Source organism: Oncorhynchus masou, chromosome 25 (genome assembly GCF_036934945.1).
Source record: "Oncorhynchus masou masou isolate Uvic2021 chromosome 25, UVic_Omas_1.1, whole genome shotgun sequence".
Taxonomy (NCBI): Eukaryota; Metazoa; Chordata; class Actinopteri; order Salmoniformes; family Salmonidae; genus Oncorhynchus; species Oncorhynchus masou.
This window is the reverse complement of record NC_088236.1, coordinates 37,437,692-37,450,129: the sequence shown is the minus strand read 5'-3', so window position 1 is coordinate 37,450,129 and position 12,438 is coordinate 37,437,692. Positions and strand designations below refer to the sequence as shown.

The window sequence follows — 12,438 nt, the reverse complement described above, 5'->3', positions numbered from 1 at the left end:
CTTCTCATTGAGGTCACATCAGCCAGAGAATACATAATAAATTGTGGTTTTCATAGATTTTTATTATTTTGGTTCCCTTTTCTTTTTAGTCTTGCTTTGGTACGGTCTGTCAAAATGACAGATTATCAACAAGGAAAAAGCAATAAATGTAACTCATTTAAAATGTTATGACATGCTAGCAAAGAATGACACACACAAACAACAGAGTCCTGAGTTAACACAGTCTAACAACCGCACAAAAAAACAATTCATGAATTCAGATGGCTAACTTGCATTACAGCATTGTAAGCACTTACATTTAACGTCTCACATACCTGCATATAGGCTACTACAAATCTATCCTCAGTTTCCTTGATTATAAAACATGTACTCGAGATAGAATGGTTTGGAATTACAGTACATGACATTAAATCACTTAAACATGACCAAATGTCAAACACTTGTACAAAATGTAGTATAAATGGTCAACAATACATCTGACTTCAAATGATATATCTCTTTGTAAATGTGGATATACACTGTTCTCCTGTAGCCTCCTCTAAAATATGTGACATTGGAATGACAAACTCTAGGACTGATAAGTGCATAATTCTGTTTGGGGAGAACAGTAACCAAATGGTGCTTTGAAGACCTTAGATGATGCTGTCACTGTCCTTCTTTTGGCAGGTCTTCAGTAGAAGATATCCAGACACCATGAGGATGAGGAAGACAAAGAGGAAGATGAGACCAGCCCAGGCCTCGGGGCGCAGAGCCTTCCTCAGTCCCATGCTCTCCCCTGGCAACAGACTGCTCAGACTCAGCATGTAACCCAGGGCCCAGCCAATAGAGGTGTCACCCGCCTGCACAAAATAAGAAAATCAAACCATAACTGGACTCCAAATTCAATACAGTAGTCAATGGGTACATTAAACATCTATATGGAAATAGCTTTTATTGCATTGAAATTACTGACGCACCAATATGACATTTTTGGCCGATACCGATATACGATATTTAACATTTTAGCGGACGTTTAAGCATTCTAGTACAGTTAAATTGTTAACACACACACATGGACGCAGCAATCTAAGGAACTGCATCTCAGTGCAAGAGGCGTCCCTACAGTCCCTGGTTCGAATCCAGGATCTATCACATCTGGCCGTGACTGGGAGTCCCATAGGGCGGCGCACAATTGGCACAGCGTCGTCAGGGTTTGGCCATGGTCGGCCGTCATTGTAAATAAGAATTTGTTCTTAACTGACTTGCCTAGTTAAATAAAAGGTTACACACACAAACACCACACAGACCAAAACGTTATTTTGTTGCCATTTATGTATGTCCCCATTACCAGTGACATAATCAAAACCTATTTCTTTCACTTACTTCCTATGCTGTTTCGTTGTTAATTTGTCCAGTCCTTTCATTCTCAACCAGGATTTCTAAGGCCGTTTGGGTCTTTGAGTGTCACAAATATACTATTTAACACTATTTAACGTGTCAAATAACACTATTTGATGTGTCAAATCAGCTTGTTGACCAATCAGGACCTGAATATGACGCTTTCATGCATTTTTTACCGAGTTATTACACATTAATTACACTATGACTCGTATTTCATGTCACAACGATTCATCGATACGTATGCTATGATGCTGGTAAAATTGTCTCACGAATCTACAGTGCTGGTCATTTTTTTTTCAAAGCTAGCTATCTCATGGATGCAAACAATGTTCTTCCCCAAAAAATAAAAGTATGCCATAATTATACTATTTGTATTCATTTGCATCACTGTCAATTACATTACTTTTATTTTGAAGGCAAACCGCAAATTCCACTATTGTCCCTAAATCCTTATTGTGGCTAGCTTCACAACACATAGCCTGGTCCGGTCGAGCCTCACTAGCCAGATGAAGCTAATTGGCTGCTTATAACGTTAGCTTTGAGCAACAGAGTTAAGTAGCTGGCTAGCTATTTATCTTAATTAACTGAAGTTTAATTTCAATATTCGAACAACAAGTGGCAACCTAGATAATACTTACCAGGATTTCTAAATCATTGCTAAGAATAATGAAAATGACTGCAGTTTTTGCTGGTCATTGTTTTCAGGATGGTTGTATTGGTGCGAGCTAGGTACCAAGCTAAAGCTAGCTACCCGAGTAGTTGCGGTCAAGCAAATTATGCTTAATTACCAATGCGGTATTGTAAACACATCGTTGATGGCCAGTGTTTGCTTTTGTACAGCTTTGTACAGTGCTACTGTATCTTTTTCTTGACATGCACAGGCCCAAACGCGTTCCATAGTATGTATGTTGTGAAGCTAATAACTGACTCAATTACTGTGTAACTCCGGTAGGGCAACATCGGAAAATTAGGCACTTGGTAGTGTTAACCGGTGCTCTACCAGTCGGCGAAAGCCAACATCACCCAGACAGAGAACGGTTGATTGTCAAGGGCAATGAATTCCATTAGCTTGGCTGTAATGGATTTCGCCTTTGAGCTGTCTCACTGAAATTTTGTTACTCTTTCAATTGACTTGTTGACTGCTCGATCCACACAGCAGACATTGTGGGCAAGTTTAGGAATGCTGTGTTGCAGTATAGCGCAACATTTTACGTGGCGTCATTACGTCATTTACCTTCGTTATATAGGTATGCACGTCAGCTTTGACATAGGTTTTGCACATCTGGCGTTAAACGAGACATCTGCCGATACCGATGTTGGCTATTTTAGCTAATATCAGCCGATTGTTCACCGATATATCGTGCATCCCTAATTGAAATAGATTCAAACATTCATAAGGTTTACTTTGCTGCTCACCTTTCTCTGGAAAGAGATCCGAGGGAAGGAGAGCTCATCAAAGCCATAGCCTTGGAGTATGAGGACCTGGATAAAGACAGAGGCTGCACAGTAATCCTGTAGACGACCCTTCTGGTCTGGGGCCTTCTCTAGCATCTGTTTATGTGGAGGGGGGGTTAGAAAAAGATGACCATGTTCATTTCATAGAATTCTTAGTATTCCTCTGTTCACTTGCTGGTGAGAGGAGCTATAAGAGGATGGGATCTTTGTAAAGGCTGTAACGGAATCTATGGAACGGAGTAAAACACTTTGTTTCCATTGATTCCATTCCAGACAACAAATTAAATTAAATGTACAGTATTATACATGCCATGATTGCTTGGAACTCCCATCTCATATAGCGTAAATGAACAGCAAGCCTGGTTTTAAAAAACACCTCACAGCACAACGGCTCTACCCAATATTTTTATTTAACCAGGCAAGTCAGTTAAGCACAAGTTCTTATTTACAATGACGGCCTAGGAACAGTGGGTTAACTGCCTTGTTCAGGGGCAGAACAACAGATTTTTACCTCGTCAACTCGGAGATTCGATCTAGCAACCTTTCGGTTTTAAATGTAACCTTTATTTAACTAGGCAAGTCAGTTAAGAACAATTTCTTATATACAATGACGGCCTACACCGGCTAAACCCGGACAATGCTGGGCCAATTGTGCGCCGCCTTATGGGACTCCCAATCACGGCCGGTTGTGATACAGCCTGGATTCCAACCAGGGTGTCTGTAGTGACGCCGCTAGTACTGAGATGCATTGCCTTAGACCGCTGCTCCACTTGGGAGCCCTAAAATCAAATGGCTCCCGATAAATAATAATACAAAATTCCAGCCATTACAATAGCTCCTCCCACCTGCCTCCTTTGATACACACATCAACAGGACATTTTAATAAGTTCTCAGAAAACATCCAAATTACCGGTAATGGAATTAAATTCCCTGACTATTAGATCTTCTTTCACTCAGATGATAATCCTGTGCAGTGCCTGCTACCCTCCAGGTAACATAATTAAGGCTCACTCTCACAGCCTAAGTAGATCTTTTCTTCCCAGCATTCAACATTTGGGAGAACATCCACCCTCTTATGCTATTTGACTCAGTTGCTGTAATACGAGATTCACTCTTTAAAAAAAAGGTCTCCAAAATGGTTCTTCGACTGTACCCAAAGGACCCTTTTTGTTTCCACGAAGAACCCTTTTGGGTTCCATGTAAAACCCTCGGTGGAAAGGGTTCTACATGGTACTCAAAAGGTCTCTACATGGAACACAAATGAGTTCTACCTGGAACCAAAAGTGTTTTACCTGGAACCAAGGTTCTTCAAAGGTTTCTCCTATGAGGACTGCCGAATAACCCTTTTAGGTTCTAGATAGCACCTTTTTTTCTAAGTGTTGTGAGAATAAGAGAAAACCATTGTTTCAACCAAAGTTTATGACATAGATAAATTGTCTAAGAATAGCTTGAGTCAGTCAGCTGAGCCCAGCAGTACAGTACTTCCTGATAGCCCATGTTGCAGACAGTGTGGGTGGCTCCCTCCAGTAGAGTGGGGGATGTTACAGTGATGCCAGTGGTGCGCTGCAGGAAGACATGAGTGTAGAAGAAGGCAGAGAATGCCTGTGGAGAGGAAAATAAAACAGATTGCTCAATCAGCCCCTTGACATCAGAGCAATACCCAGAGGATTAGCCTGTCTAATTAATCTCATGCGGCTGTGGGATTTGTCTACATGCAATGGCATACAGTGACACAGCCTATGAATGAAAACATAAAACCCTATTGTTCTGACCAAAAGTCAGCAAATAAATACTTGCCTGAAAGGAAATCAATGCATCTTATTGTTAAATAGCTTGTACCAAAGTACATACAGTGCATTCGGAAAGTATTCAGACACATTTTCCACATTCTGTTATGTTACAGCCTTATTCTAAAATGGATGAAATAAAAATAATTCCTCATCAATATACACACAATACCCCATAATGACAAAGCAAAAAAATGAAGGAAAAAAATGGTGCAAATTTATTACAAATAAAAAACAAATTAATTATTTACATAAGTATTCAGACACTTTGCTATGAGACTCCAAATTGAGCTCAGGTGCATCCTGTTTTCATTGATCGTCCTTGTGATGTCATGTGTGGTAAATTCAAATGATTGGACATGATTTGGAAAGGTACACACCTGTCTAAAGAACATCCCACAGTTGACAGTACATGTCAGAGCAAAAACCAAGCCATGAATTGTCCATAGAGCTCTGGAGAGACCTGAAAATAGCTATGCAGCAACGCTCCCCATCCAACCTGACAGAGCTTGAGAGGATCTGCAGAGAAGAATGGGAGAAACTCCCCAAATACAGGTGTGCCAAGCTTGTCGCGTCATACCCAAGACAACTTGATGCTTTAATAGCTGCCAAAGGTGCTTCAACAAAGTACTGAGTAAAGGGTCTGAATAATTATGTAAATGTAATATTTACATTTTTTTATAAATGTGTAAACATTTATAAAAACCTGTTTTTGCTTTGTCATTATGTAGCATTGTGTGTAGTTTGATGAGGGAAAAAAAATATTTCATCAATTTTAGAAATAGGCTGTAATGATTTATTTATATTTAATTAACTAGGCAAGTCAGTTAGGAACAAATTCTTATTTACAATGATGGCCTACCCCGGCCAAACCTGGGCCAATTGTGCGTCGGCCAATGGGACTCCCTGAGGGCGGCCAGATATGATACAGCCTAGATTTGAAACAGGGACGGTAGTGATGCCTCTTGCTCTAAGAATTAGTGCCTTAGACTGCTGCGCCACTCGGGAGCCCCCTGAATGTAACAAAATATGGAAAAAGTCAAGGGGTCTGAATACTTTCCGAATGCATTGGAACTAAATACTAGGGTACTGTGTACATTTGAAAGAACATGGGATCTATTCTGACAGTGAACCATGTATTGATCCTAAAGTGCGTTCCATGCAGGGGATCCTCCTCACCATGAAGCTACCAGTGACGTTGGGCTGAAAGACTCCATCAAAGGAGCACTTGGAGAAAGAGCACCTGTCAAAGGAGAATATCTTGGACATGTTGCCCAGGCAGTGCTGGTAATGCCCAGTTCCAATCACCGTCAGGGGGTCCTGGGGGCTGTAGGGAGTGGGCATTTGGTCTGCTGTGCATGGGGAGTCAAACACCTTGTCCAACTTCATGGAGACATTGAAACCTGCTGGATAGCAGGGGTGTGATACATGGGGCCCAGCACCTTGATTCTGAGAGACAGAGGAGACAAAAGACATACCTCTGTAGACATATCCTCATGATAAATGGATATAAGTTGCAGTGGAGGCTGCTGAGGGGAGGAAAGCTCATAATAATGACTGGAACGGAGCAAATGGAATGGCATCAAATACATTGAAACCATGTGTTTGATGTATTTGATACCATTCCCCTGATTCCGCTCTAGCCATTATAGCGAGCCCGTTCACCCCCAAATAAGGTACCACCAACCTCTTGTGATGTACAATATTTGAGCCTAACATTGATCTATGTTTTTACAATCATTATGCACTTTGGTTTGTGTGTCACTCAATCATTCTATGTTTGTAATGCTACTGTGTTTTAGGAGAACATGTGTTACCTTGACCAAGTGAGCCAGTAGTCTGCGTAAGACCTGGTCCCTGCCGTAGCACAGGAAGCTCTGTGTGTATAGGTGGTAGTCTCTACCATAAAGACGCAGCTCCATGACGTTAGTCTTGTCCTCCACCACGTCTGCAGTCTCAAAGGTAATCTGAGTGGAAGCGCCTCCGAAGTCCAGAGCACCCACTGTATCTCTGCCAGGACTAAGCCAATGCCCCGCAAAGCCATACTAAGTGACAAAAGAAAGAATGAAAATGACATTTAAATGACAGCCAGTTGGTCTTGAGAAACAATAAAAACAAACCAATGTTTCTTATTCATCTACATTGCCAACACTGCTTAACATTTATTCCTCAGTTGTGTTGAATGGCTCTGATGTGGACTCTGGAGCTTCACCTTGATAAAGTTCTCTAACAGATAGTTTACAGTGACCCAGCCATATGCCCCCTCCTCCTGTCCACTCAAGATGGTCGCCCCTCTGAAGTCAAAAGGATAAGTATGCAGCTTGCTGCCAACTTCCTTTAGTATCTTCTCTGACTCTATGGGGTTGGATATACTGTGGGAAAGAGGGAGGAAATATACATTATTGTCTAGATCTGTTCCTATCAAAATGTTGTCATTATCCAACATACTGTAAGTATAAAGCCATTCATTAGTCATTCTAATGTGACAGCTCAAATAATCCATGAATGGGAGATGCTATTGCACTGTGTATCTGATCTGAAAGTACATTTAATGGTGTGTTGCCCACTCACTTCAGAAGCCTCATACCCGCTGTGGCTCCCAGATACAATGGGGTGAGGTGGTGTCTGGATTTGGGGATGTCTTTCAAAGCCTGATCCAGACAGGGTTCCAGACTGCGTCCTGCACCCCCTCGCTCACCTGCATAGCTGGATACCCCTCCTCCTGGGTAGGTATACAACAGAAAATAATAGAGTAGAATACAATAGGAATCAGAAAAGAAATACCACAAAGTGCACATGACTTCTGACAATTTTGACTTGTGCCTGACCTTTTTTCTTTCACGTGAGAGAACATGTATCTGAATGGATGGAATACAATTTCACAAGTGTTTCTATGGTAACCTGCTCAACTGAAACCAAACTTTAGTATTAGAGGAAGAAATGTAGAGGGCAAACAGCGTACATGGCACAAAAACAGGAACCTGGCCACTCAGTTAAACAGAAATTATACAAAAATAATTACTGTGAAAAATCACTTCTGTAATATGAATGTCTCTGACCGGTCATTCCTCATTCCTTTGGAGAAAAATGTAAGTAGAAGTGAAAGTTTCCAGAACACTCCAACACTGGATGAGTGTCAGCCTTTCTGGCTCTGATAGACACTACTGAATTCCAAATCCAATACTAGCCCTTACCCTAGGCATTTCATGTAGATTTGGAATGGATAGGTATGAGAAATATGGTAATAGCTCCACCTTTCCCTGAAATAGGCGAGGTGGATATTGTGTGTGTTACATTAACATGTGCAATCTCTTCAGTTTTAGTGGGTGTATTAGGGGTTGATACCTAATAATGTATTAGCAAAAGCGCTCTTACCCTTGACATGGCACTCGCTGTGTTGAGTGACAATGCCAGTGCCATTTTGTTTATCAGCTGGCCACTTGTAGATGTACATGGCAGTGTGGGACGAGCCAGCATCCAGGACAACTCCATACTGAAACAGACAGAACGGTTGGAAAAGTCAGAGAAACAGACTAAATGTAAATAAGCAATACACGTTTCAGAATTTACCTGGCAAAACTACAGTACTTTTTAAATTTATTGTACATCTTACACCTGTTGACATTTCAGTGCTTTTATTTTCAAAATGTGTGTTATTTCCCCTGCACAGTGAAAGGTTCCCACAGCAAAGTCAAAGTATCGCTGACCAACATCTGGTCCTTCAAAAATGTGTTTCTCATTAATACAGTACGGCCACAAAAGGTCACCAAAGTAACTGATGAGGACAGAAAGAAAGAAAGGATAAAAGTAACCAAAAGGGACAATAGAACATTTGCTGAATAAAAGAGGCATGCATATCTTTTATTCTCTCTACATCTTTCCCTTTATTTTCTGCTCTTTCATCCCTTCCTTTTATGCTTCCCTTTGAAGTTGGGCTTGATTTCAAAAAGGTTTTCCAGTGTATGCTCTGAGGTTGGGTTTATTAGGCAATATACTGCATGTCAGGCAGATCTGTATATGAACAAGTGTGCAGTCCAGGTGCATTGCATTGCCAAATTGCAGAAATGCTGGTTTACTCATCTCCAAGTTTCAGTATCTGTTTGTCTCTGACATGTCTTTGTATAATTGTTACATTTTATCTAACTTTATCTAACTTTTTAACTCCACATTTTGCATATCCATAGTATAAATAATATTGCATTTGTGGTTTATTGTATTGCCTTTGTAATGTGGAATATACTGTATATAACCGGTTCGGGATGCTTTAGAGAGCATTATTTCTACAGATTCCAAGAATGAATCATATTCTACTGAATGAGGCATAAAATACACTGAACAAAGAACCCCGAAATGTTCCATAAGCACAAAAAGCTTATTCCTCTCAAATTTTGTGCACAAATTTGTTTACATCCCTGTTCGTGAGCATTTCTGCTGTGCCAAGATATCTGTGCCAAGATATGCCACACCTGTCAGGTGGATTGATTATCAAGAAGCTGATTAAACAGCATGATCATTACACAGGTGTACCTTATGCTGGGGACTTTAAAATGTCACTCTAAAATGTGCAGTTTTGTTGTACAACACAATGCCACAGATGTCTCAAGTTGAGGGAGTGTGCAATAGGCATGCTGACTGCAGAAATATACACCAGAGCATTTGCCAGATAGAGAAATTAACATTAAATTACCATAAGAAGCCTCCAATATTGTTTTAGTGAATTTGGCAGTACGTCCAACCGGCCTCACAGCCGTAGACCACGTGTAACCACGCCAGCCCAGGACCTTCTCATCTGGCTTCTTCACCTGCGGGATCGTCAGACCAGCCTCCCAGACTGCTGATGAAATTGTGGGTTTGTACAACCAAAGAAACTGTCAGAAACCGTCTCAGGGAAGCTCATCTGCGTGCTTGCGTCCACACCATGATCTGTACCTGACTGCCGCTCGGCATCGTAACTGACTTCAGTGGGAAAATGCTCCCCTTCGATGACCACTGGTAAGCTGGAGAAGTGTGCTCTTCACAAATCAATCCCGGTTTCAACTGTACCGGGCAGATGGCAGACAGCGTGTATGGGGTAGTGTGGGCAAGCGGTTTGCTGATGTCAATGTTGTGAACAGAGTGTCTTGTGGTGGTGGGGTTATGATATGGGCAGCCATAAGCTACAGACAATGAACAGAATTGCATTTCATCAATGGCAATTTCAATGCACAGAGATACCGTGATGAGATCCTGAGGCCAATTGTCATGCCATTCATCACCGACATCATCTCATGTTTCAACATGATAATGCATGGCCCCATGTCGCAAGGATCTGTACACAATCCCTGGAAACTGAAAATGTCCCAGTTCTCCATGGAATGCATACTCATGAGACATATCACCAATTGAGCATGTTTGGGTGTGTATGGTGTCTTGTTACATGAAGGGTGTTCCAGTTCCCATGTACGACGTGTTCCAGTTCCCGCCAATATCCAGCAACTTCGCACAGCCATTGAAGTAGAATGGGACAACGTTCCACAGGCCACAATGAACAGCCTGATCAACTCTATGTGAAGGACATGTGTCGCGCTGCATGAGGCAAATGGTGGTCACACCAGATACTTACTTATCCACGCCCCTACCTTTTTTTAAGGAATCTGTGACCAACAGATGCATATCTGTATTCCCAGTCATGTGAAATCCATAGATCAGGGCCTGTATATCAGTAAAATCTTTGAAATGGTTGCATGTTGCTTTTATATTTTTGTTCAGTATAAGTCTTCAATTGACAAACAATAGCTTGGATATGAATTGCAATTGTGATGCACTAATGCAGAACTCTGAACCCTGCGGCAATGCATATCATCACCACTTTAGGAGTTCCCCCTGCTCCTTTGTGTTAAGAGTGAAAGCAACATTAAACCCACATTCAAATCAAACAGTGGATAAAAAAAACACAGATTAAATTGTGAGGAATAGCAAGTTGGTGAATGGACCCCTGATAAAGACTTTGGAATAACAGTTGAGTTGTAGTCCTGGGTGGTTTCCCAGTGACCCCCAGAGTTGGGGAGTAATGGATTACATGTAATGTAATGGATTACACAAAAAAAGGTAACTGTAATCCGTTCCCAACAAACTGGTTAAGAGAATGCAGAGTGTGCAAAGCTGTCATCAAGGTAAAGGGTGGCTATTTTGAAGAATCTCACATTTAAAATATATTTTGATATATTTATCACTTTTTTGGTTACTACAAGTAATCTTTACTGAACTAGGGAAGTCAGTTAAGAACAAATTCTTATTTACAAGACGGCCTACCAGGGAAATTGCCTTGTTCAGGGGCAGAACAACCAATTTATACCTCGTCAGCTCAGGGATTTGATCCAGCAACCTTTCAGTTACTGACCCAATGCTCTCACCACTAGGCCCCCCAAACAATGATTCCAGATGTGTTATTTCAAAGTTTTGATGTCCTCACTATTATTCTACAATGTAGAAAATATTTTAAAAATTAAGAAAAACCCTTGAATGAGTAGGTGCATCCAAAATTTTGTCTGGTACTGTATATTTTTGTCTTCTAATACATGTTAAGGGGAAAGTAATCTTAAAGTAACAATGTAATCATTTTACATTACTGAGTTTGGGTAACTAGTAACTTAACTGATTACATTTAGAAAGTAACCTACCCAACCCATAGTGCAAAAACACCAAGAATATTGTTTACAAATGTTATTATAGTAGGCTAAATGCTATTATATCTTATGTTGTTAGCAAAAAATTTCCTAGCCTCTATTATCGCATGCCGTCATAACATTATAACCAACATATTTTCAGTTTTTCAGTCCTACAAGCCAGCTGTAGGGCTATAGCCTACATACAATATTATATTTGTAACAGTTGGCACGAACTGGTGCTTTAATTAAACAACCTGTGTAATGATCAGTCCCTGCAATGATTAAGTAAGATTATATAATACTGTTATCACAATAGCCCTAACGTTATTTTCTCTAATTTTATCTAGACTATGTCGTGAAATTATTGGCTAAACCACCCATCGACAGGTGTATGCAAATACGGTAACTACTTTCATTTTCTCACCCGTAAACATGAGAAAATGTAACGAAAGTTATTACCATGAATTGTGGAGGTTCCCTCACGTCGTCAATCGGGATGACGACCAGTAGAATCCCTGCTATTCCCAGTAGCAGGAACACCGCCGGGGCTATGACTTGACCGTACTGGGTACTCATGAGGCTGCCCTGTCGCTTCTGACACAGAGACCGACAAAACGAGCCAGTTACTGGTGCCACAGCCGGTGCCAGGAAAAATAAGAATAACAGCGAGCCCATGCATGAGGAAAGCGAAAGGCTTGTGTGGGAGAGTGCAGATGTGGGCTTGGCCAGATCCATTGTCCTATCAACACATGCCCTGATAATAATTTGATATGTTTTCATGATGGACCCACAGCGGTGGTAAACACACCAGTGATAAAACCTGAATTTACTCTGGAGAAGAGATTATTTGATTGAATGACAGTGTTGAGTAGGATGAAAATCCTAAAGGGGAGCAAATACAATTGTGTTTTGGATACTCACTCAGAGGGTAAGTAATAGGTATCCAAAGAGAATGCAAATTAGAACAGGTGATAAAATGGCATGTCTAGCCCAGGAGCTAGTTTAAGGTGTACAGTAACCACCAAGAAACTACAACTCTACAGTTAGAAATACAGTGAAATGCCAAACAAGTACTACTAATCCTACGGTGTTCACAGTGAGTTGATGACATCATGTTGGTATTCACATTAGTCACGTTTAACCTTCTTGTTCAGCTGAAGTGATAACAT

General features: G+C 40.9%; 1 protein-coding gene across 1 annotated transcript; it reads right to left on the bottom strand.

Moving 5' to 3' along the window:
- Nucleotides 1-31: 31 nt before the first annotated feature.
- LOC135514257 (ectonucleoside triphosphate diphosphohydrolase 2-like) lies at nt 32-11,978 on the bottom strand. Its single transcript, XM_064937614.1, has 9 exons — nt 11,729-11,978; nt 7,998-8,115; nt 7,194-7,344; nt 6,835-6,994; nt 6,440-6,667; nt 5,802-6,071; nt 4,318-4,437; nt 2,797-2,931; nt 32-839 (listed from the first exon to the last, which is right to left on the bottom strand). Exons 1-9 carry the CDS (start codon nt 11,942-11,944, stop codon nt 633-635), a joined length of 1,605 nt encoding a protein of 534 aa, XP_064793686.1. The 5' UTR covers nt 11,945-11,978; the 3' UTR covers nt 32-632.
- Nucleotides 11,979-12,438: the final 460 nt, after the last annotated feature.